The sequence below is a fragment of the Parastagonospora nodorum genome, assembly GCF_000146915.1.
Source record: "Parastagonospora nodorum SN15 chromosome Unknown scaffold_40, whole genome shotgun sequence".
Classification (NCBI taxonomy): Eukaryota; Fungi; Ascomycota; class Dothideomycetes; order Pleosporales; family Phaeosphaeriaceae; genus Parastagonospora; species Parastagonospora nodorum.
In genome coordinates, this window is record NW_001884588.1 from 93781 (window position 1) to 117504 (window position 23724).

A 23724-nucleotide genomic window follows, 5' to 3' on the forward strand; every position below is an offset into this window, starting at 1 on the left:
AACCCCACGACCAAAACGAAGTTGGCGGGGTTCTTGAAAGCAACATCATAGACATGGTGCGCGAGGTGTGCGTTGTTGCTCTGAGCAAACTCATCCCCGTGTCCCATATTACCATCGACCTAATGGAGTCGGACTATCGACGGATTGCTTGGGAGATATTTTGCAGACTGCTGCTCAAGAAAGCAGCCCAACTCACCAGCGACGAGCAAGCTGCAGGCCGCCTTTACTGGGAGCTCTGCATGGAGCCTTTTCTTCCGCTAAACGATTCGACTGTTCTAGGACTGAGGTTGCAACGGGACATGGCTGGGTTACCACAGTTGCGAACCGTGTATGCCAACACGGACGAGGACGTTCTCGATCATAAGAGTGATGACTGGAAAACACTAGTAAGTTTGGGTGTCGGGGACACGATCTGGGACACGGATGAGAGGTGCTTCCATCGTCTTGACCTAAAAATAGGTGCCACCGGCAGCATTCACTACTCTACTCGAGATAATCTCGGTCAGCTTATTGTAGAAGCACTACCACCATCGGTCTCCACACTCAAGTGGCAATGCCATAGGCTTGAGTGGTTCGAAGTCAAAGCCTACCATCAGCCTGTACTTTGTCAGATTATCGAATTCAGCGCGGAACTTTCGCCTAAAGAACGGGGGAACACAATGGAGGCAGAACGATCCATGATCTATGACTTGCAACGCGTACAAGTCCTGCAGCTTTCTTCTGTTTTCACGAGCCTTGATCTCCATGCTGGCTGCCTGAACGTATACGGCATCAACCAAACGACCGAATTCCTCCCAGCCTTGCTGGATTTCAATCTGCCTTCTTCCCTCAAAATAGTCAAACTGAAAGACTATGTTCTGACTGCAAGCGGCCTTAAAACTATCCTCAAGCATATGGTCCCTCTCCGGGTTGCTCTTAACCTGGAGAATCTGGTCACGGTGCATGAAATTCGCAATCTATGCACCTCTACTGGCGCAGCTGAAGTTGCTCGTGTTGCTGCAGACTTTTGGAAGTGCCTACTCCAAGACCTATGTCTCGATTACGCGGAGTACATTTCGAGCTGACTATTCAACTTGATTGGGAGCTTTGTATCGATCGATGTCTCAGACGGGGACTGTACTGTGAAGTTCAACTCGGGATTGGCACCACAAGAAGTTCATCACGGGCTGGCAACAGATGCCGACTGGCGCACCAATAATGTCGCCATCGAGGTCTGGATCTGAGTCAATAGTGTCTCTCCCCGTGGCTGCGATCTAGAGCCATTGTTGTTGTTCAGGAGCGAGACCTTGTCGCACGTGCGACGCAGCCACATCACAAATCCCACCATCGCATTTCGACGTGATCGAGACATGCTCGCACGTGCGACGCAGCCACATTACAAATCCCACCACCGTATTTCGACATAATCTTCAGCCGTCCAGCGCTACCTCTTCATCGCTGGGCCAGTCGGCTAAGTGTGCTCTAGGCCAGGGACTATCTACACATGACACGACCCTCGAAGTATAGATGTGGCTGGCGATGATGAAGCCCATTCTTGGTGCTTAGATTTGGTGTATGCACGGCGGGACGAGATCCGCCCGATTTCCAGGAACGGCGATCAGAGCCCCGATATATCCTTAACTCGACCAATCACGTCTGTCGGCGGCCTGGTCCTTAGAGGCTTGGCCAGCTGGGGTTAGTTGTAATGACGACACCAACGGAGATACATTGGTGACATTGGTGACATTGCTTCTTAGGACAGTAGCTCAGGTACGAAATTGTAGCGCGTCGCATGTTTCTATAAGATCGGCCGGCGTCGCATTGTAAAGTAAGCAGCACATTCGAATCATTGCGGTTCACAAGCAGCTCTCACAACAGCAAAACTCCATCTATCCACATCCAACAACATGCCTACAAAGACTACGCTGAGCCTTGGTGCTCTCATTGCGCTTGCCGGCGCGCAGTCGGCGCCTGGCTTCCCAGTTTCAGCCTCGCAGCAGCTCACTGTCAAGTATGGCAACAACACCGTTTCACCACCTGGCGAATTGATCCCGCGTGGTGGTATGTATTCTGCCATGAATGCGACAGCCGAAACGATCTAACATTCTTGCAGAGACCGCTTCGCCGCCCAGTATTAGCTCACCAGTGTGGTATGCCGGCGAACGCGGCGCCAGCCCTGGGCTGCTGCTCATGGTCGACATCGACGTGCCCAGGAACGGTACTCGAGTACCTCTCCTCCACTGGATGGCCACCAACGTGACCAGCCAAGGCTCATCCGGAGCTCTCAACGTCCCCAATAGCCCGGTGCCATACCTCCAGCCATCGCCACCAGTTGGCGATGTTCCTCACGCATACACGTTCATCGTCTTCCCCCAGCCTGCCAACTTCACGGTCCCCGCGAAGTACCTGGCTCTGGCGCAGAACCAGTCGCTGCGAGTCGGATTCAATACGAGCGCATTCATTGCGGAGGTTGGGCTCAAGCAGGCTATCGCGGCAAACTACATTACTGTGCAGAACTTGACGGGCACTGCTGCGACTACTTTCCCGCCTGCTAGGCCCACGCAGAGTCCTTCCGCGACTCCAAGCAAGCCTGCCCAGTTCACCGGAACTGCGCCGTTATCGATGGTTGGTGGTGCCACAATGTGGGCTGGACTTGCGGCTGCGATGCTCGCCGGTGTTGCCGCAGTTGCTTTGTAGAGTAGAGTAGAGTAGAGTAGAGTAATGGAATGGTATTGCTGTGGTCAATGAAGTGTAATGTAAAGTAAAGTCGAACGCAGTACTTTGTCAAAGACAAGACGCATGCAGTGAATCGTCCCCACGTGCTAGAGCTATGTCATTGGCCTGTGCGAGGATTGCGGAATCGGACTTGCAGGATGGCGGGGCAGGCATCGCGGGGCATCGAAGCAGCGATTGACAAACGACAAAGTGCAACAACGTGGTAATAGAGCATTGTAGAGTCAAATCAATCCTTTTTACCAATCTATCAGGGCAAGGTGAGTGCAATTGGCCCATCCAAGTGCGCCCTTTACGCCCCGCCCTTCGCAGTTCCGCTCGCAGAGTGAATGCGCAAATCTTTTAATTGGACGTTCTAAGCAGCCCCGGGCGACGACTCAGAAGTTGTCGGCCAAGTCCGCTACGCATCTCCCGCGTCCCATGGGTAATTAAAACCTCGACGGCCGCTGCATCCGTCTCCTCTTCGCCTCGTCGAACATGTCCGTCACAGTTGTCCTCGGCGCCCAATGGGGCGACGAAGGCAAGGGCAAGCTCGCCGACATCCTCGCCCATGAGTCGCAAATCTGCTGCCGCGCCCAGGGCGGTAACAATGCCGGTCACACAATCGTCGCCAATGGTGTTACGTACGACTTCCATATCCTGCCGTCTGGCCTCGTCAATCCGAACTGCATAAACGTCATCGGATCAGGCTGTGTGGTCCACGTGCCGAGCTTCTTCAAGGAACTCGAGGCGCTGGAGAAGCATGGCTTGAACACTGAGGGCCGGATTTACATCTCGGACAGGGCTCATGTTGTCTTTGACGTCCACCAGCAGGTTGATGGACTGGAGGAGGTTGAGCTTGGTCAGGGCTTCATTGGTGGGTTGAAGAGCTTAGTTTGGAGACGCGAGGATGTACTGACTGGAGATAGGCACCACCAAGAAGGGCATTGGCCCAACCTACAGCACCAAAATGACCAGGAGCGGTCTGCGCATGTGCGATCTCTTCGATGAGGAAGTCTTTGAGCAGAAACTCGGCAGGGTCGTCATGGGCTTCCAGAAGCGCTTCGGAGATCTGCTGCAGTACGACATGCAAGCAGAGATTGAGAAATACAAGGTGAGAGTCTAGGAACTATAATTGAATGATGTGACTGACACACTTAGGGCCTCCGCGAGAAGCTTGCGCCATACGTCGTCGACCAAATACCGCTACTCGCATCGGCTAAGGAGAAGAACGCAAAGATCCTGGTTGAGGGTGCAAACGCGCTCATGCTCGACATCGACTACGGCACATATCCCTTCGTCACATCATCCAACACCGGTCTCGGAGGCGTCCTCACCGGCCTCACTCTCGGCTGGCGGTCACTTCGCGAAGTCATTGGTGTCGTCAAGGCATACACCACACGCGTCGGCTCTGGTCCCTTCCCCACCGAACAGCTCAACGAATTCGGCGAGAAGCTGCAGTCCGTCGGCCACGAAGTCGGCGTGACAACCGGCCGCAAGCGCCGCTGTGGCTGGCTCGATCTCGTCGTCGTCAAGCACTCGCACGCCTGCAACGACTACACCGCCCTCAACCTCACCAAGCTGGACGTCCTCGACGACTTTGACGAGCTAAAGGTAGCCACTTCGTACTCCCTCAATGGGCAGCGTCTCGAAGGCTTCCCGTCAAATCCCGATATGCTGGCACAGGTCGAGGTGCAGTATGAGACCCTGCCTGGATGGAAGAAACCTACTACTGGCGCAAAGAGCTATATGGACCTCCCGCTTGCGGCGCGCAAGTACGTCGAGTACATTGAGAACTTTGTTGGCGTCAAGGTCAAGTGGATTGGTGTCGGTCCGGCGCGCGACCACATGATCTCACGGTCAGGGAACATCTGATGTACAGAAAGGTAAATGTACCTCTTTGCATGAGAAAGCAGAAAAGCAAGCTAGATCATGTTAGCAATCTGAAAGCAGTCTTGCTCCACTTTCTTTCGTCAAATTTCCTTCAAGTCTCTTTACCATTCTCAGATTCATCACTAACCCACAGGACATCTACGAGTACACTTTCGTCCGGCAGTCTGCGTCTCAATACTGCCAAGACACCAATCCATTGGAACCAACGATCAATTATCATAATGTAATATTTCCTACTTCACTAATTCCCCCTCACAAAAACACCGCCGCCCCGAGCACCCCAACCATCCCCATCCCCATCCCAACACCCACCTTCCTACTGCCCCCCTGCGCTCCCACAGTCACAACCCCCGTCGCCCCCGGCCCCGCCGAACTCACACCCGTACTCGCACCCGCACTCCCGCCCACCACCCTCCCCGTCTCACTCGCCCTAGGCCCCGGAAACCCCTGCGTCGGCGTGCCCTTCAAATCCCTAATCCTAAAATGATTCCTCGCAATGACGCTCTCCTCGCCGATCCCCGCGTCGCGCAGCATCTTCTCCAGATCAAACGGCACGCGGTTCTGCGCGAGATCCTGCGGGGGCGTAAACGACGCGGGCACGCCGATGAGGTAGAAGGCGTAGGTGTGTGCTACGTCGCCGATCGGGGGGTCTGGGGCTTCGTACGAGACCTGGGCGTTCGGGATGGTGAGGTTCGCGAGGGCGGAGACGGAGGGCGTGGTGGAGGACGGGGTCAGGCCTGTGGCGAGCCAGTGCAGGCGCGAGGCGCGGGAGTCGGAGAAGGGGGCGTCGAGGTCGAGCATGATGATCATGGCGGAGGGGGTGGAGGGGGGCCAGGTGGGTGTCATTAGTTGGGGTGGGTTTTCCATGTCTGGTGAATTTGGTTAGTTGGTTGGATAGTGAGGGGGGGGGGATAGTTACAGCCAGGATGCATTTGTGCGTTGGGCGCATGTATCCTCCTCTCCGCTCCATCGCCGTATACGATTTCGAGAATCTGGTTCTCGGGTATGTCGTTGCTGACGCTCATGCGCCAGCGACCAACCCAACTCCGCTCGCAGCCGCAACAGATCGATAATATCCTTCGTCCGAGCATTTTTTCTTAACTTTTTGAATTTCTGGCCTCTGGGCTGCGGGGGGAGGGCGAGCCGTGGTATTTAAACACACCGCCGATGCGGATGCATTCCGGCGCCATGGTGTTTTGTCCTCTTCATAGTGGTCTTGGTGCGCACGTCACGATGCCCATCCAAGGCGCCGGGTTGGCATTGGCAGAGGTCCCGCCGTCTTGTGTAAACTTTGATTACTACCAAAGCAGCCCCAACATCACAACATCAATCATCCTTGTTTGCTGCAATCCCGCCGTCGATCAACGCACTTGCATCCTTTCACTACACTCTCGCCACGGATTATTCGGCATCTTAGTAGTATCGACAAGAAATACGCCTGCGCCTTGGGAAATTACCCCAAGCTACCCCGTGTGAAGTGCAAAGACACGAGACGCTTCTCACACACTTGAGTCTGTACGTCTTGGCTGAGCCGGAATCCCGGGCCAAGCCCTACACAGCCACCTTCACAAGGACTAGACCGCAACAACGGCGGCAGGGGGAATCTTGGATGTCAGCGCGCGCATCGTGTTCCTAGCTTGCCCGTATTGAAATGAGCAACGCGCTAGCATAGTGAGTCTCGGCGGTAATACTTTATTCAAGATTTTCCACGTTTATGCTCGTAAATGCATGGTAAGGGGTTGGTTTATGTGATTGGAGGATGAGAAAAAGTATGGGATTTGCATGCATTCTACGTCGAGAATGCCACTGGGTATGCCGGTAGGGGGGATATATATAAGACCAAAACCAAAATAAGGAAATTCGTGCAATATTTATATGCAATCGCCCTTCGAATTCCACCATCTCACAAGGATATAGAAAAAGTTGCGTCGTTGGCAACACTACAAGTAGAAAGTCTGTTTGAAAGTGAAGAATGCCCAATGTAGGCCAGAAAGATGAAATACGAAGAGGTTATTTATACACTCCTCTCGGGACTCTCGCCCTCGGCAATAACAGCGACACCCAGCCCGCGGTCCGGCGACTGCAGCACAAGTTGCTCGTGCCGCCGTGCGCGAATGAAATCTGACACGCTCTTGATGAGAATGAACCAGCCCACAATCATCAAGCCGTACGCAATCCAATCGCTTCCCGTGACCGCGCTCGCCGCAGGTGTTAGATCACTGCTTCCGCTGCCCGGCCCTGAAACGGTATCCGGGTCGAAGTCGTGCGAGTTGGGCTCGCTGGGCACGCCGCCTTCGAAGCCTGTGCCGGGTGTGTCATTGCTGCCGCCGCCAGGGTTGAGCACGGCGGAGCGGAACCCAAAGCCGAATTGTACCAGTGTGATTCCGAGACCAGCGCGGGATCCGTTCTTGGCGGCGTGTGTAGTGTGCAGGAGGTATGTGAGGAGGAAGCCGACGAGTTGGAAGGACATGGAGATCATGGCGTTCCAGATGAAACTGAAGAGCGAGCCGACGGGGAGGCCTTCGACGAATACTTCGTCGCCATAGGTTCCGGGTGCGAGGATTGTGGTTTCCCAGTATGGTGGTGTTGCGTCTGCGGCGGCCTGCTCGTATGTCTAGAATGTGTTAGACTTGGGTATTCGTTAGATTAGATAAGAGAAGACATACGGGTGGCTTCTCTTCCGCATCCTGTCCCGGCGTTGGTTTCGCGCTCAGATTCGCCCAAACACCGCCATTACCGCCACCATACACCCGTCCCGTGCTCGGCGCCTGCGTGTTGAAAACTGGAATCTCCGTGACTCTCCTCTGAATGCCGGGGGCGACCGGCTGGTCTTCTGTGGTCGGGTTCCCCCGCATCAGCCGCTGCCTGTCGTCACGCCCATCGTCATCCTCATCGTCGTCCGATTCCGAATCAAATGTGTCGGCAAGTGTACGGTCCTCTTCGTTGGCAACGGGGTCGTCTGCGAGCAGTCGCCGTGATGCGCCACCGTTGGGCGAGGACGCTCGGGAATGGAAAGACGGGGGCGGCGAGGCTGGTGGCCACTGCTGGTTCCCTTGTGCTAATACTGGCGAGTCTGCTTCGTCATTGCCGGCCACCTGTGCATCTCTGTTAGTGTTCTGCGATAAGGGGCCGCGGGCGCACGATGCGTCGGACGAGGTGAGGCGACATACCCGTTCGTAGCCCTGGGGCTGGCATCTTGGCCGGGAGCGTGTGTGTGGAGTTGTGTGTATTAACGGATCGCGGCGGGAAAGTCGACGTAGAAAAGGGAAAGCGAGGGTGGTGGTGGTGGTGGTGGTGGTGATATGGCAGGCGGCAAAGCAAGTCGGAGGCGTGGAGTGGGTCAGGCGGCGGTGGTGTTAGGGGAGTTGCAGCGTCGCCACATGTGCAGGGATCCCGGCGGCTCAGCCACAGTCCCGTCCATGCATCACATAAGCGAACTAGACTCTCCGATTCCACGGTCCGCGTCAGGGCATCATACATTTTTTGGCCCGTAACGAATACGCGAGTGAAGTCACGTCAAAGTCGGTGCAACCGTTGCGCCTTCCCCTTTCCCTTCCCACACTTCACCATGGCAAGCACAGTGAGTCTATGGTCGACGTCCCTCAAGCCCTTCAAAGCTGAATGTTCCAAGATAGCGAAACAATACACCCGCATACTCACCCTCTGGCCCAAAGATGCCCTGCGCCCAAATCTGCCCTTCACACGCGCAATCGAGTACCGTGGCTCACCGTATGGCGTAAAACCCGTCGAGCCCGCGCCAGAAGTTTCCAAGAAGGAAGCTACGCCTGTAAAAGCGTCCGCGCCCGCATCACCGCGGGACCCCAAGCTCGAACAGGCGCAGGTGAATGCCCTGTTCTCGCTGCTGGAAGCGGGAGGGCAAGGACGGTTTCGCCATAAATACGCCTTGTCGCCGGAGCTGCTCAAGCCCGCCTCTGCGCCCGAGCACTACGAGCGCCTCATGGCTGAGATTGAAAACGCACCCAAGAAGAGCTGGTGGCAGGCCTTAAGGTCGACGAGTGGAAGATGAAGATTCGCTGGACATGAGTTACGAAAAAGGTCATGTTGGGAGAAGCGCATGTACAACAATGTAGCAAAACGTATGAGTATGCATAACGCGGCGTTCAGGGACGGCAAGCTTGCATGATACGCAGGAATATTATCAGGAGGATCAAATGGATTAGATATGTTCCAAGGCGGGGTCGCAAATGTAGCCTACAAAAGTCGTTGACAACCCAAACTCAAAAAAAAAACACTGGGAACACCTCATGTGTTCACCGCGGGGTATCATAAAAGCAAAGACCGGAACGCCGCACCTTACGCCTTTCAGGAAGCTCTACCACCAGTTACTGTTCCGCGTCCGGCGCGTCGATCGCCTCCACCCGCTGCTCCCATCCTGCCGCGGAGTGTCCTGTTCAGCCGGCTGCCGAGTGTCTTGCTGCCGAGTAACCAACGCAGGCGCTGGTGCTGCCTTCCTCGGAGTCTTCCTCACCACCTTCTGCGCAACCCCACGAGTTCGCTTGGACGAAGAGTCATTCTTTTCCTCTTCAGACGGCTTCTTCTTATTCTTCGGGGTGGTCTTCTTCTTCTATATCACAGTCAGCATACCCCATTTTGTATAGCCTCAATACACTCATATTTCACCTTCTCGCTCTCCCACTCCGACAGATCTGACGGGCAATCTGACAGTGGCGACGAGCTATCGCCTGACTTCGCTTTGCTTGACTTCTTCGGCGTAACTTTCCCTCTCTTAGACATGATCTTCACACTGCTCTTCCGTCGCTCTACCCCATCTATCTCACCCAGCAGACCCCCTTCATCATCCACGTAGCCACCCTGCCTATCCTTGACCGCTATATCCGAAACGAACGTCACCTCAATGGGAGTATCACCTCTCGCAGCTCCTCTCAGCATCGAGCTCGGTGTCAGAACCTGCTCTCCCCCGGCCTCTTCGTCGTCCGAGAACATCGGCGGCAGCGGCGTTGGAGCGCGCGCAGCGGCGTCAAGGCAGTCGAAAGCGCGATACACTGTTGTTACATCAGCGCTGCCGAGCGAGCTTGTGCGCCGCCCGCAACTTACCTCCCGCCTCGTCAGTGAAGCCGTCCGAGGTCATGGTGTAGGTGCCGTCGTAGAATTTGCGGGAGCGCGCGGTGATGGCGAGAGTGGCGGGCAGATGCATTGCTGCGGTCAGGTAGCTGCAGAATAGGAGATGTTATGTTGGTGGTGGAGTGCTGAATCGGGAATTGGATATGCAGTCTAGCTTGACAGTTGGCTTGTAATTGAGACGCGTGTGTCTTGTCGGGTTTGGTCAAAGGTATGGGGGGAAAGAGCAGAGAAATCGCGTTATCAAGACGGAAGTAGGCGATGTTGACGTGTGCGACAGGAGCGGGCCGCCTGCATACGGGTATCAAACAGCGCGGGCCTTTCACCTGAGAGGCGATACATCGTAAGGAGCACTCAACAGCAGGTAGATGATGGGACTGCTAGCCATGGTGGAATAGAAGAGAGTGATTGTCTGCGGTAGGAGCGGCACGCTATCAACCAGAGCAAGCCGCTCCTTTTCACCTTTGGAAGTAAATAATGTTCAGCATCGTTTGGCAGCCACGAGCAAGGAAATCGTGTAAACGAATCGAGCAAAACGAGCAAAGAAGAACCGAGCAGGCCATATAGTACCTGTTTAATCGTGAAATGCTAGCAGTCTAGTGTATATGATAGAGGACATAGAAGAGGTGAGGTTGATATCACCTGCGCAAAGGCAAACACAGCAGCGATGGGGTTGCGCGCTTTCACTTGCATCTGCCGTCCGAAGGTACACCTACACATATATCATGCGCACGTGCAAAGCTTTCCAAGGTAATGTTGATGTTAAACATGAGTTATCAACATTTATTTGAAGCAAGGAAACATTGATAGTCTATACTGCAAGCGTATCAAGCACGCCGTATATCTATGTGCAAACGCCTCTCCGACAATGCAAGTGTACGAACGCCTATGCCCCACCACGATAGCTTGTTGACAAGGTAAGAAAAGCATCTCCTCTCCCACAGGGTATGGTACAAGCCGCCCGTCGCTAAATCGAATCTAAGAGAATGGCACAACTCGCAACACAGGCGGAACGTTCCCATATCCAGCTCACAGCCTCGCCCTACGAAGCGCCCGCTGCCCCAGCGTAGGCTGGCACAGGTTGCTTTGCCGCGATTGTCTGCGCTAGAGTCTCACGCTCCTTCTTTTCCTGCTCCATCATCGCACGGTCAGCCTTGGTAACGCGAGGTTTGCGCACGGTGGAGCCACCGCGAGAACCTGGACCGCCTCCTCGACCTCGGCCTCGGCCTGCCGCATCGCCTCGCGCAGTGCCTCCGCGTCCTCGTCCGCGGCCTCGTCGAACGGTGCCATCGGCCCTGTATAGTGTTAGTGAAATGTCATGCTCGAGATTGGATTAGTGCTCACCTCTCAACAGCTGGCTTCTCATCAGTGACGAGCGGGCCGCTGTATACAAAGAACCCGTCCTTGGCCATGAGCGCTTGCTGCTCCCATGCGAGCTCAGTGTCGTCGATGAAGTCGTCCTCCTTGTCATAGTCTTCTTGCTTGCGCTTCCTCCGCTTCTTGCCGCCGTTCTCACGAGCGGAAGTCTCATCGTCCATGCCACCCATCTCAACATTGCTCTCGTTCTCTGACAGGTCGACGGACATGTCATCGTTCGAGCCACCCCCTTGGGCTCGCTCAAGCGCAGCACCAGCTGCGGTGATCTGTCGCTGGCGCTCACGGCGCGCGGCAATCCGAGGGTGCAGAGCCGCAAAGCCATACTTCTTCTCCACCTCCTGAGCGAAGTTGATGGTGACATTCTCGCGTCCCTTGAGGTCGAAGGTCAGCCAGATGTTGGCGCCTGGGGTCTCGCCAGTGCCAGTGCCGCTCGCAACAGGTCCAAACGGTGTGCCGGACAAGAGCCCGCTACCTGTAGGCAGGGGCGGTGGGGCTTCTTTTTGGCGAACAGGTTTGGCAGGCGGTGTTGGCGCGTTTGTGTTAGACGCGGTGCCTGAATTTGTGGAGTTGGTCTTCGTCATGGGAACAGAGGAGGGGCTTGCTTGGCTCAGAATCGATCTCCATGGGCATGGGTGCGGGAGGCGCCGAGTAGCTTTGTGGTGGTGGTTTGGTTGTTGCGTTCAGCTGTTGTTGTTGAAGCAAGGCATGTCTTGATTAAGGAAAGGAACCGACCCAGGCCGCACAGAAGAAGGCCGGCAGGAGAGACCCGGTGCAGACGTGACTGAAGTTCTGGTGCTGGAAGCTTGCCACGGGCTGTGGGTAGAAAGGAAATGGCTCGCAGAAGGTGGGTCGGATCAAACTCGTGATTGAAGGGCGACGCACTTGCGCGATTGAGCGGCGGCGAAAACGAGAGGCGGCGCACTTGCTGGTGCCTGGGGCTTCGTTTCGAAATACACCGCCTCGGATGGGATCATAGCGCTGCCCTGAGCTGGAAGGCCGTGGTGTGGAAGGAGCGACACTGATGTGGGACAGGTTTGGATTGCTGTGAAGCGTGGGCTCCGGATTGCTCAATACGCGAGGAGCCTGCGTAACGGCAGGTGGCAGCTCTGGCTGGGGGGTCGGCGCCGGCTCGCTGGGTACTGTTTGTGGTGTAGGCGACTGCTGCACAGGCGGCTTCTCGTCGACGGGCTCTGGTGCTGGTGTAGTCTGTGGCTCCAGCGATGCCTTTGTCCGCCTCTTACGCTGCACAGGTTGTGCATTTGGATCCTTGGGCTCAGCTGGCTTGCGGGGCTTTCTGGACTTCTTCTCTGGCTCGGGCGCATTTGGATCTTTTGCTTTGGGCTTTGGACCTGGCTTTTTCCGCGGCTGTCCCGATGCTGTGAGGCCTCGTGGCGCAGGTGACGATGTTACGTTTCCAGGGGTGGTGGCACCTCCAACACCAACACCACCAGCAGACACTCGGATAGTGGAATTTGGCGTGCCCTGCTCTGGCGAATGCGGGGGCGAGCTCAGACTGCCGGGGGAAGATGCATCATTGGCATCCATGGCGAAGAACACGGAAACTATCCAAGTTGTCGGCGCCCTCTACGCGCGTCGAGAGTCGTATACAACAGGATAGAGTGTATAAGACTGTCCAGAAATATGGAGCGCGACTAGGGCGCAGGTAGCGCAGGTGACGGGTTATGCGGCAGGTTGTTGGCTGCAAACTCAACACCAAAAGTTGCGGATTGCGTCTAGCACGATAGTGTCGAGAACACCAAAGCGGGCGTCGAGTTAGTTGCCGGGCTCGGGAGCCGCCTAGAGGGTGTCTGGTGCACGGAAAGGAACACCAAGATTCGCCCCCTAACAAGAGTTTGATGGCCGCGATCACGGCAAAGGCGTTATTGATGATTCTGCAACTACAGCGGCGTAAATCTGGACAGAAAAGAAAGAGAAAGAGAGAAGAAAGCGAGCGGGAGGCAGACGTGTTCAAGAGGGAGGGGGCAGTCTGGTCTGATCTATAGAAACGCGATTGACCAGCAGGGCCTGTGCGGTTACGACGAGCGAGCCCTACATAAGAAAATCAGTCTACGCCAGAGAAGCGACATCCGGGGCTGCTGCCCGCCGTTGTGCTGTGAATAGACCCTGCAAACTATGTGACCATGTCGCGTCTATCGCCCAAGCATGCGTCCAAGATGGCGGGACTTCAGCAAACAGCACCGCTATGCCTTTGTATGTTTCTTCCATATCTTGAGACTACGATAGCCATGTCTGTTCTGCATACGCTGGAGAAGCCAAAGTAGCACGCTGACCCCCTCCAAGCTCGAGCATACATCCAGTGTGCGATGAAGCAGGCGCATTAGCCGCCTGGCACCGACTGCATAACGTCAGCCGCGGCAGTCATCAACAGATCATCGTCTCCACGAGCATACTCTCGTTCGACTTTGCATCATCGGCTGCTCCCATCAATACAGACGGTCAATCGTCAAAACACACAGTGTGTAACCGTGTTTGATGGATGGGGTTTCAACATGCTGCAGTTTCCGATTTAGCTGCATTTGGTGGAGATGGCCCGTGCGAGTTTCCGATCGCGACAGGGATTAAAATAGCGATTGGCTCCGAGTCGAACAAGCCTCCAGGCACAATTGACGTGCATTCGGGGAACGTGTGGAACCCGATGCTACTGCGCCATCCCGCTTTTAATGAGATACCAGTTGTACCGCTTTGATTTCGCATATAAAGGTGCAATTATCACGCAGTGTTGGAGCTAGAGTAGATTTCGAGTTAAACTTTAGCCGTGTTGGCTATAATCTCCCAGGAAGTCAGCGTTCTCGCACGAAGAGAGTATCCTGGATAGCCTCGCACCGTTAAACAATCCGATTTGCAGCTACACCAGTCCTACAACAGACGTACAACGTGTATCACAATATACAACTGTTGATGCTGTTGAAGATGCGAACGGAATTCATGCAGAAGTTTTCGGCTGTCGGACCGAGACTGATAAAATCAGCCCCGTCGATCCCGATACGGCAAATAAGAATGCAAGACGTTGTACTCATATAATGGACCATCCTGAGACACATCGCCAGTCATCATTCCAGCTCGAGTCATTAATTCCGCATGCTTAGTCTGGGCCACGACACATATCTATTCTGGCATGGAGCTTGAACTTCTATAGCCGCTCATGGTGGCCGTTTTGGAGTTGAGCGATGTCCTGGAAAATCCCACATTTCTCATAGCCGCTCATGGTGGCCTTTTGGAGGTGAGCGATTGTCTGTCCAGAACAGCCAGATCGTCGTACGAAAGTTCAAGAACTAAGGAACATGTACATTATGAAAAAAATAAAATTGAATGTATGCGGGGCTCGAGTCCATGTTGTTGGTTGTCCAATATAGCGCAACCATGGTTTACAAAAAACATGTGTCGACCACGGTTGAATTTTCGACTACCACAGATCGTGTTATAAAAGAATTTAATTCCAATTTCTTCCTCAATCCACCTGTTCTCTCAGAGTTATTTCAGAGTTCCAAAAGTCTTTCAATCTGCACATGTTGCACATCTCAAAAACCCCAATCGACCACAGCATGTCACAGAACGATCCGAAATCCCGAAAGCGAGGACAAGATGTCAGCGAAGAGTCTCAGTTCAGCCGCAGCGCTTCTCTCATGGAAAGAATGATGGAGTCCATTCAGCTGGAAGAGAAGTTGAATCCCAAGTTGACGCTCAGGCGCTTTCTTTCTGTCCGGTCCATCATCTCCACGGCCTCTTCTTTTGCCGAGAGACAGCAAGCCGCTGTTGGTACCCGATCTCTCTTTAGATCTCTGGGAGCTGGTACTTGTGGCAGAGTTTATGAGGTGCCAGGTACTACGGACATCTTCAAAGTTGCGAATTACCCTGGACAGGACACAGATCAGCTGTGGAACGACTACGAAATGCACAACAAAGTCTCTGAGGTCTTTGAGAAATGGGGTCGCGACAAAATAGAAGTCAGGGTTCCCAGACTCAAGTACTTCGTTGGTCAGAGTGACAAAATCTGGTGGCCAGAGAACCTGGACCGCTTCCCCTCACAATTTCTGAAGGAGCCTTCAAACTTGCTCTGCGCTGAAAGAATCCTACCACTCGCAAAGCCGATCCGAGAGTCATTAATTGACATCTATGCACCAAAGGAAGCTGACCTCCAGAGTTTCAAGGCTGATGTTTCCAACAAAGACTGCCTTGTAAGAATGTACTTGGGAAAGAGAAGGGAAAGGGTCAACAATAAATTCTTCCAGCTCAGGAACTTCAACCTTCATCTCGACCAGATGGAAGAGCTGGATCTGAGTATCTCCGAGTTTGCATCTGCCATCGGACAAGCTCTGGCAATTATGCACTGGGCTTGTCATCTGGATGCCAACGATGTCGAGTTCGTCCTCGGATCTTCTCCCGAGCTGGTGGCCCAACCACATCTGATCATCACAAAGCCGTTGTCCACGAAAGCCATTGCGAACATGTCACCCAACACTTCCACTTGGGATGCGCACATCAATGACTTCAAGAAGAGGACCACTCACATGTGGATGCTGGACTTCAACAGGTGCAAAGTGATGTCCACAAATGTAGACGAGATGCTTCTCCAGCTGGTCCATTCATATTTCAGGAACGACCCTTACTTCCCAAGACCTGTACCTCCAAACTCGAAGGATGCACCGCTGTGGGATGTCTTCAGGACCTCTTACGAAGAAACTGCTTCCGACTGCATCAAGCGAAACTTGAGTCCGTCGGGTTGTTCTGGTCTGCCTCACAGGTTCATGGACATGGTGGTGGCTGAGCAACAGAAGAAGGTGTTGAAGAGGTCAACTTGAGTGTGCTTGGAGTGTTTTCATTGCTCTCGGGTTCTGGAAAAGTTTGTAACTTACTGCCATTCTGAATGTACTATATATCTATTATGGCATGGAGCTTGAGCTTCTCTGCAGGAGGCGGAAGGCCATCATAACAATCACTTTCACACTGAGGAATCTTGCATAACACAGTAACTGAGAGTTGGAAAGGGTGATCATGTCGCTGTGAACAGACGAACAGTCGTTTGTATTCACGTCGAGCACGCTGTACGCGCCCTGTCTTAGAGCCCTTTTTTCAGGATCAATGCTGATGCTCTGGAGGGTATCGTCGGAGTATGGAGAATTCTTCTCCGTCAGTCTAACATGGACACTTACTCTGCATGCTGTCCTAGGTGCCGTTTCCTTCCAACGCCGTTTGCGAACCAATCCCTTTTGGGGCTTCGTAACCATGATATCATGCCGTAACTAGTCGTAGTGAAATTGATCATGCAGGTTGCTCGTAAGCGCGCTTGATCACTCTCGCAAATTCTGGGCTATCGGTCAGCAAAAAGTTCAAGGCATGATTCTTTAATTGCCACTTACGGTCGAACTTGACATTCTCCCTTACGACGGTGCCCTTGGCCTCGTTGTCCTTGTTCATGGGCACCTTGATCTTGGCACCCTCAATGGTCCAGCCACATACGCTGCCCACGAAGTGCTCAAAGTCGCTACCTTCAAGGTTCAACCACGACTCCAAGATGCTCCTGTCGACCTCTCGTACCGCCTGGCTGACTGTGGCCGCAATGCGGACGCGCATCAGCTCCTCGAAGCCTGACACGTCGGCGATCAAGTCGGCGTACAGGTCGTCCGAGTCCAGGGTGGACCAGAAGGTGGCGTAGTCAGCACCCTCGAGCAAATTCCTCAGCTCGTTGAGCTTCTGGACTGCTTCTGACAGCGGCGCATCACCGGCTGCGGGGTTGTGTGCTGAGGAGTTGAGGGGTGCGAGGAGGTGGCTGGGCAGGAGCGAAAGGCCGAGAGCAAAGTCGGGGCTGGGGAACATGGTGAGAGCCTTGACGAGGATGTTGGTGACGGTCTCATCGCGCGAGAGGTGCGGGTTGAACTGGTAACTATGATGCCGGTGTCAGTACAAGAATCGTAACTCATGCGGTGTTGACAGTTGGTAGTAGATGGCTTTCAGATAGAGCTAATAATTGAACTTCAGTGGGCGGAGTGATTCAAGCCCCATCCCTCGGGTAATAGGAAACGTTGTGGTTCTTTGTTCATCATGCAAGACACGTAAGAGATAGAGATAAGGCGACTGACGTACAGCTTCAGGAGAGCGAGGTTGGCGTAGCAGTCGTACGTTTGGCTCTCGCACTGTTGCATGACATAGTCCTGGAAGACACCCGTTGTCTCTGGGTTGTATCGATCGAGGCCATCGAGGATCTGCTGGATGTGATCCGGCCGCTCGGGCGCGAAGTCGTATGGTGCTCCCATGATGTGTGGTGGACGCGTGGGGTTTCGAGGGTGTTAAAAGCTCTGTCAATTTGAGCCCACAGTGCGGGCAGCGACGATGCACGAGCCACATGGCACAGCCACACTAGCCTCACGACTTTCCTCAGTGACTGTTCGCGCCGCAGTCAGAAAAAGAACTTTCAATAGATTTGACAGAGATTAATGGGTCCAAATACTCGCCTAATCTGGTATGTACCAAGTATCGCAACGTCACGACAGTCTAAGCCTTCCCTGTCACTACACGAAGCAATACGTTCACTCGAATTTTGGCAGTCATCAACACCTGAAATTTGAATTCCTAATCAGGCAGGTACCAAGTCTCCCAGAGAAGTGTTGAAGATCATATCTGGAAGAAACAAGAAGTTGAGCTACAAGCAACATATGCATACGACACGGTAGAGTAACAACAGAAGAAAACTACTGCAGGTTCTCACCTACGACGGAAAGCGACCAGGTTGCCTGAAGCAACACACGGGGCCTTGCTGTCATAACCAAGGCGTCGCGATAGTGTGTATAGCTTTGGGCTACTAAGTGCCCTTGTTACTTTCCCTCGTAGTTGACAACCTGCAAAATTGTAAAATAACACACTCAATCATTCGCTAAAGTTCTATAGAAACTTCACCTCAAATCCTCCCTAAAACCCAAACTTACTCTTCATCGCCCCCATAACCAATCCCCTCTTCTGCTTGCCCACAAACTTATTCACATCATCCGCCCACCCGGCGCTGTTATTGGACAAGTTATTCATGCCTTCGCTCACTTGATTCAATCCCTCCGTACGCTCGTTGAACTGGCGAGTCGCCCACGCGCTCCAGCCTTCATTCGCTGGAGGAGCATTGGTTGGATACGATGGATACGCTGAGCTAGATGAGGAGCCTGGTCTCGGGTTCGAGCGAGCGGCGGAGCGGCGGGCTTGTTCGGCTTCGGAGCGGGCTTGGGCGAGCATACGTTTTGAGGGTGGGCGGTCTGGGCCTCCGACTGGGTGTTGCGTTAGTGATACTTCCAAAGGATATCATTTGGATGCATGCAGTGGCACAGGTCAACTTACTCAGGAGATCCATGTCGGCTGGCGTTACATATTGCGTGCCAGAGATCCATTGAATGTTGCTGATAGTTGGCCGAGGAGGGATGAGCATGTCAGGATTCATGAGGATGTCCTTTGTTCGGTCGCTAATTGATTTATTAGCATGCTTCCAAGAATGCGTGCGACTTCACTTACAGTTGCAGACCACGACCAAACACGTTGATCAAAGCCATCTCCGCAGGTCCTTTCCACCCGAGAATATCTCCCGTACTCGTAATCACAGCTTCGGAGAAGCGTCTTATGTCTAGGTAGTCACTGACTTTGACCGAACCAATTTCCTTCAAGGCGGGTAAAGAGTATGCTCGTGCACATCCATCACCGTAAAGCCCCAGTAGCGCGTAGCTCACTTCTTCAAATCGGACTACAGCCGCAGAATCGCACAAGAACTGATCAAAGCTCTTGTGCGCGCCCTTGTGAGTAGCTGGTTTGAATAGTCTCGCCCCAGAAGCGGTGACTGCGAGAAGCACACCATTGATCTTTGATCCGGTGCGAAGATTTGCAACCGCCGACTGTGTTGCGTATGCTGGCCGTCCAGTTTCGGCGTACATGGGGCAGATACTGACGATCTTGTCATCCAGGGAACAGACTCCTGCAAACTTCGCCGTGTATTGCCCACTGGATTCTGGAAGGAGCTTGAATGTAGCAAGATGACCTAGATTAGTCCCAACATGTACTGCAATGCTTGAGAAGTCGTCTCCTTCAAGTGTCATCACACTAATCTCGATGCACGTCGGCCATTCAGCTTTAGTCACCGGCTCGTTCGAGCTCCGTCGAAAGCTTCCGCGCTTGTCGGGTTTGACAAAGTCGCGGATCGCACCTCTGTATATGACCGCCGGTCCTCGCAGGTCGATGATGGCCATACTGCCTCCTTCGAAACCGGCCACCACAAAACCTACGTCTGAGTGTTTTAGCGCAGTGACTGGGCCGTTACCTTCGTCTAAGAGCGTGAAAGGCAACAAACCCTCCTTGAGTGCCGCCTCGGCTCTGTGTGTGATGTTGGTGAGTTCCTTGGGCGTGTTATCGCCAGGTGGGAATTCTTGGCCGGGATGTTTGTTGGTATTCCACCTGAAGACGACGACTTCACCAGATCTCAAGCCCACAGATAATTCTGAAGCTGCGCCTGCGAATGATGTCTTTGCGATGGCAGCGTCTTGGCGGCCGACTGCCCGAGCTACGTCGACTTGCAATAGTGTATCGTTCTCGAGTTCGTCGGCGTGACCCGCATCCCACAATCGGACTGTTCCGTCTGCATGGGCAGTTTGAACAACATTTCGGTGTTCAAACCGCTTCAGCGGACTCACAGCGCCCGCACCGCCTTGGAGGAGTTTAGGGCCGTGTGAACGCTTCTCAGTCATGCCAAGCCACCTCGTCCGCTCCACAGGGGCAAGATTCAAGTAGTTGGTATATGGATGAACGAGAGTCATCGAGAGATGCAGTTGGTTGGTAGGGGTAATCGGCATGCCGCTCGGAAAAGAGAGTGTAAGAAGCTCCCCAGATGCAAGCAGCGCAATAATGGCTAGTGGGTCATGACAGCCAGCAAAATGTGGAGACGACCGAGGAATCAAGAACAAGTCGACCACTTCAGAGCCAGGTGGACAAGGTAGGATACGCTGTCTCTTGGGGTTCTCAAAGTGTTCTGAGAGTACCTGCCACGAGGATGTGTTGTACATGGGCGTCCGGCCCATCTCGAAGAGGGTCAGACTCTTCGGGATGATATTGGATGGCTGTCCGCCAGCGATCAGTACTGCAGTATCGTCTGGATCCTGATTCGCACACCAAGCAATCTTGAAGATGGGTGATTTGAGCGCGAAGGACCCCTCTACAGCTCCAGGACTAAAGCTCCCAGGTCCAGGCTTGTTGATATTGGTGTCTTGCAAGGTCCGGGCCTGCACGATCCTGCCATCTTTGGCGTCCCATATCACAATGCTACTATCCTCATGGCCGGTGAGGACAAAGGTACCAGTTGGATGCCAGACAGCCTGTGTCAGAGGCGGTTCACGTTCTCTGGAGATCATACCAGGGTCCGAGTCACCACCTGGGGCACCCTTCGGAAGTACGTAGTTGAAGAATTGCAGAGCTTTGTTTTGTTTGAACGAGTATATGACTGCACCGGAGTTGTAGCCAATCAAGAGAGATCCAATGTCGCGTGGGTGTAGTGCCAGCGTCACGATTGACGTCAACCGCGCTCGAGGAAACTGCGCCTTCCAGAGATTCGGTATCTTTAATGGTGTGAGACACTCGCGGTCGAGGTCATATGCAATGACCTCACCATGTTGTGTGCCGAGGAGCGCATAGTCGAGCGTTGGGTCGCTATGCAGTGCCGTGATCTTCGCTGGTGGAGAGTGCGCGTTGATGAGCTTTTTGGTCTCCAAGGAAAAGACGGAGAGATCGTTCTTCGAGTCGACGCATAGCAGCTTCTCTGCGCAGAACTGGAGTATCTTTACTGAGGCCTGGCGTGGCAGTGGTAGGACTACCTCAACCCTGTTCTGCCCGAAGATGTAAATCTGACCGTTTCCGAATTTGCTCTCGCTGGTGCCGACGGCTATCAGGGACTGTACAGGGTCGTATGCGATTTGTGTGATTTTTGAATTTATGCCATAGTTGCGAATCTTCAACAGTCAGCTCGTTTGCGCGCATACCAACAAGGGCAACAATGGGGTGCGAGAAAGTGGGCGCATACATGGTCGAGTACGAAGAGATCAGGTCCAAGGCCGGCGGAAAGATCGCTGTGTATGCCGGCTTGTTTGCCGCGTAGAAGATGTGCCATGGTGGTGTGTCATAGCTGTGAGTTGGTACTCAAGAGCTGGATATCAGCGCTCCGCGTGTCGCATGGATCGGCTTGCACGGTATGAGGGCTAACGTCATGCAGGGTCCAAGCTGCGGGCGCTACGTCGGAACAATCGGAACCAATTCACACTATGTACCACCAACGAGCGGATACATGAAGACGAGATAAATTCTGTACGTTCCGCGTGGAACAGTGGATGAAGGCCATTCTTAATTCCGTCAAGATACTATCATTACAGCTACCTCTTTTTGAGGATCTAATATGTAGCAAAACAATCCAAGCACAGGACGCTGGTTGCGCCATCCGACCACAAGCATCTATTGGATGAGCTCACCACGAATAACGGAGCCAAAGTACCTTTAAGAAGCATTCAATCGAGTCCTGAGTTGTTAATACACCTTTGTCAATCGCCCGTAAAAACGCCTGGCTACAAAGTGTTGTCCAAGTAACTCCCTCATGTGTTTTTGCCAACACTAGTCATTTCCCTGTGGCTGCTCAGGTTGACATCGATGCACCGTTTGACTGCCCATTGTACGAGCCGTTCGGTGGTTGAGGTGTGCCAGAGCCTGCCCTGCTACTGCTGAAACTAGACTGCGCAGCTAGTCGAGCTTGCGATTGTGCCACAGCTTGAGCCTGTTGCCTGTCCATCATCATCTGCTGGGGATTGGCGGGTATACCTCCGAACGTGGTGGATGGTGTGGGCGCCTGTGGCGTGCCGTACTGTGATGGACCATAGTAAGAACTTCTCGCTTGTCCACCCGCGACGGGCGTGCTATAAGCCGGCCGTGCGTTGAATGCTGACAGCGCTGGTGCAGGAGTGGCTTTCAGAGGTGACACGCCCGCTACTTGCGGTGTTTGAGAACCGTTGTACATCAAGGACGAATTCTGTGCTCGTGGCATGTAGCCGTTCTGTGCTGGCTGCGCCGTATAGCGGTTTTGCGGCTGGGTCTGTGGGGTGGGTGCCTGATATTGAGAAGCCGCGGCGCCCCCGTAAGTACTCAGCTGTGCCGAGCGCTGAGGGTAGTACTGCCCAGATGGTGTCTGTCCATAACTAGGGCGTGGTGTCTGTTGACTATAGGACTGTGTGTTGGAGTAGCTTCTCGACGACGGAGCATACGACGCACCGCCCGCCTGATAGCTATGGGACGTTCCGGATGGAGAGCGTTGGGAGAGCATAGAGGACGATCGGTGGAGGGATTGTTGCTGCGGGTAAAAGGACTGTGTTGTTTGGACAGGTCGGGTGCTGGACTGGTGCACTGATGCCGCAGGGCGGCTATACTGGGCACTACCCGCAGGATAGTGAGCATGAGTTCCAGAGCCAGTACGATGGAGAGTCGCTGGTGTCGCAGCAGCAACAGGCGGCGCTTTTGCGAGCCTGGAGAGGGCGTCCTCTTCCAAAACGCCCTTGTACTCTTTCGTGTCGAACAATATAGTCCGGCTGATGTTTAGTTCGTCAAGCTGATCACCGTTCAACTTGGCTACAGCATAGGGCGGAAGCTGGGAGACTAGCAAAGTCAGTTGCGATTTGAGGATTTGGTATACATCAAATTCTTCCGTCGATGGTGTTGAGGGACTGCCGGCTAGTGAAGCTAGAGATGAGTTCTGCACCACCGGTGTGCGCGGGTTGGTCGTCAACGAAGAGTTACGTATCCTCTGATGTGATGCAAGGGTCTCCAGTAGCTCTGAGATCTCCTGCAAAACTTCGTCTGTGCCCTTCTCCTCGTCGCTTTTCTCTTCAGAGACGGACAAGATTGCAATGTCCACTTGTTCAAAGTTATCGACGGCGTCTTTGAAGGTTGCCTCCTCGTCCGCCGCATTAATGGCTTCAATCTCAACCGCCTCTTCTGCATCGAGGAGTGCTGGGTCGATCGGAAACATCTCATTGAAGCGTTTCTCACCCACCCTCTGCCACCAGACCCTGTTCTTGGTCTCTTCAGGTATGATAGCGGTACTGTCATCGCGAGTAGGTGCAAAACTCGAGTACGCGCTGCGAAACAAGGCGTCTTCCTTTGCCTGCTGTACGGCGACAAGGCTAGCCTCCGAAGGAGGTTGCTGCGCTTCACCCATGCTCAACGCTCGTTGTCGACTCTTTTGCTTTGCTGTGGGCGATGATTGGTCCTTGGGCAGGTCGACTCCGGCATATCCCAACCAGAAGCCAGCGGACAAGTTCTGATGCGCATAAGACTGAGAACCCTTACGGCTAGGCTTAGGCATCTCTGGAGGGGCAAATGTAATTGTGTGACTTTTCCCGGTGGTGGGCCGCGCAGCTTTTGGTGGGCTGATCTGTGGTAGATGGGCAGGTGCTCGAAACACTTCACCAATCGTTGTGATCTTCTTCTCCTTGGTGTCTGCCTGATCTGGAAGCGGATAGACCTCTGTCGTGGACATGATATTTGGCAAGGAAGATTCGCGCAACGGAAGAGTGATTTGGACGGACGTGTCAACGGAGGTCGGTGCTGGGCCTGTGGCCACGATCTTCCTGGACTGCTGGAGACTCGAGA

General features: G+C 53.8%; 12 protein-coding genes across 12 annotated transcripts; 5 read left to right on the plus strand and 7 right to left on the minus strand.

Annotated features, from left to right (window-relative positions):
- Positions 1 to 53: 53 nt before the first annotated feature.
- SNOG_15717 (hypothetical protein) lies at positions 54 to 1064 on the plus strand (the record flags this gene model as incomplete). The annotated part of the gene is made up of 2 exons (XM_001805804.1): positions 54 to 386; positions 507 to 1064. The coding sequence occupies 2 exons, from the start codon at positions 54 to 56 to the stop codon at positions 1062 to 1064; spliced, it is 891 nt and encodes a 296-aa protein (XP_001805856.1).
- Positions 1065 to 1886: 822 nt separating this feature from the next.
- SNOG_15718 (hypothetical protein) lies at positions 1887 to 2676 on the plus strand (the record flags this gene model as incomplete). The annotated part of the gene is made up of 2 exons (XM_001805805.1): positions 1887 to 2040; positions 2126 to 2676. The coding sequence occupies 2 exons, from the start codon at positions 1887 to 1889 to the stop codon at positions 2674 to 2676; spliced, it is 705 nt and encodes a 234-aa protein (XP_001805857.1).
- Positions 2677 to 3189: 513 nt separating this feature from the next.
- SNOG_15719 (hypothetical protein) lies at positions 3190 to 4643 on the plus strand (the record flags this gene model as incomplete). Its single annotated transcript, XM_001805806.1, has 3 exons — positions 3190 to 3568; positions 3621 to 3805; positions 3853 to 4643. The coding sequence occupies 3 exons, from the start codon at positions 3190 to 3192 to the stop codon at positions 4564 to 4566; spliced, it is 1278 nt and encodes a 425-aa protein (XP_001805858.1). The 3' UTR covers positions 4567 to 4643.
- A 193-nt stretch (positions 4644 to 4836) lies between these two features.
- On the minus strand, positions 4837 to 5394 carry SNOG_15720 (hypothetical protein; the record flags this gene model as incomplete). Its single annotated transcript, XM_001805807.1, has 1 exon — positions 4837 to 5394. One exon carries the CDS (start codon positions 5392 to 5394, stop codon positions 4837 to 4839), a length of 558 nt encoding a protein of 185 aa, XP_001805859.1.
- Positions 5395 to 6345: 951 nt separating this feature from the next.
- SNOG_15721 (hypothetical protein) lies at positions 6346 to 8064 on the minus strand (the record flags this gene model as incomplete). Its single annotated transcript, XM_001805808.1, has 3 exons — positions 6346 to 7198; positions 7251 to 7687; positions 7755 to 8064. 3 exons carry the CDS (start codon positions 8062 to 8064, stop codon positions 6599 to 6601), a joined length of 1347 nt encoding a protein of 448 aa, XP_001805860.1. The 3' UTR covers positions 6346 to 6598.
- A 6-nt stretch (positions 8065 to 8070) lies between these two features.
- Positions 8071 to 8825, plus strand: SNOG_15722 (hypothetical protein). The gene is made up of 2 exons (XM_001805809.1): positions 8071 to 8164; positions 8216 to 8825. Exons 1-2 carry the CDS (start codon positions 8153 to 8155, stop codon positions 8609 to 8611), a joined length of 408 nt encoding a protein of 135 aa, XP_001805861.1. The 5' UTR covers positions 8071 to 8152; the 3' UTR covers positions 8612 to 8825.
- Positions 8826 to 8996: 171 nt separating this feature from the next.
- SNOG_15723 (hypothetical protein) lies at positions 8997 to 9760 on the minus strand (the record flags this gene model as incomplete). Its single annotated transcript, XM_001805810.1, is given in 4 exon segments — positions 8997 to 9079; positions 9094 to 9169; positions 9190 to 9608; positions 9661 to 9760. 4 exon segments carry the CDS (start codon positions 9758 to 9760, stop codon positions 8997 to 8999), a joined length of 678 nt encoding a protein of 225 aa, XP_001805862.1.
- Positions 9761 to 10726: 966 nt separating this feature from the next.
- SNOG_15725 (hypothetical protein) lies at positions 10727 to 12606 on the minus strand (the record flags this gene model as incomplete). The annotated part of the gene is made up of 3 exons (XM_001805811.1): positions 10727 to 10979; positions 11029 to 11533; positions 11805 to 12606. The coding sequence occupies 3 exons, from the start codon at positions 12604 to 12606 to the stop codon at positions 10727 to 10729; spliced, it is 1560 nt and encodes a 519-aa protein (XP_001805863.1).
- A 2018-nt stretch (positions 12607 to 14624) lies between these two features.
- On the plus strand, positions 14625 to 15881 carry SNOG_15726 (hypothetical protein; the record flags this gene model as incomplete). The annotated part of the gene is made up of 1 exon (XM_001805812.1): positions 14625 to 15881. The coding sequence occupies one exon, from the start codon at positions 14625 to 14627 to the stop codon at positions 15879 to 15881; it is 1257 nt and encodes a 418-aa protein (XP_001805864.1).
- A 193-nt stretch (positions 15882 to 16074) lies between these two features.
- On the minus strand, positions 16075 to 17333 carry SNOG_15727 (hypothetical protein; the record flags this gene model as incomplete). The annotated part of the gene is made up of 3 exons (XM_001805813.1): positions 16075 to 16385; positions 16440 to 16963; positions 17164 to 17333. 3 exons carry the CDS (start codon positions 17331 to 17333, stop codon positions 16342 to 16344), a joined length of 738 nt encoding a protein of 245 aa, XP_001805865.1. The 3' UTR covers positions 16075 to 16341.
- Positions 17334 to 17985: 652 nt separating this feature from the next.
- SNOG_15728 (hypothetical protein) lies at positions 17986 to 21202 on the minus strand (the record flags this gene model as incomplete). Its single annotated transcript, XM_001805814.1, has 4 exons — positions 17986 to 18176; positions 18400 to 18521; positions 18571 to 20987; positions 21116 to 21202. 4 exons carry the CDS (start codon positions 21200 to 21202, stop codon positions 17986 to 17988), a joined length of 2817 nt encoding a protein of 938 aa, XP_001805866.1.
- Positions 21203 to 21718: 516 nt separating this feature from the next.
- On the minus strand, positions 21719 to 23611 carry SNOG_15729 (hypothetical protein; the record flags this gene model as incomplete). Its single annotated transcript, XM_001805815.1, has 1 exon — positions 21719 to 23611. One exon carries the CDS (start codon positions 23609 to 23611, stop codon positions 21719 to 21721), a length of 1893 nt encoding a protein of 630 aa, XP_001805867.1.
- Between the last annotated feature and the right edge of the window lie 113 nt (positions 23612 to 23724).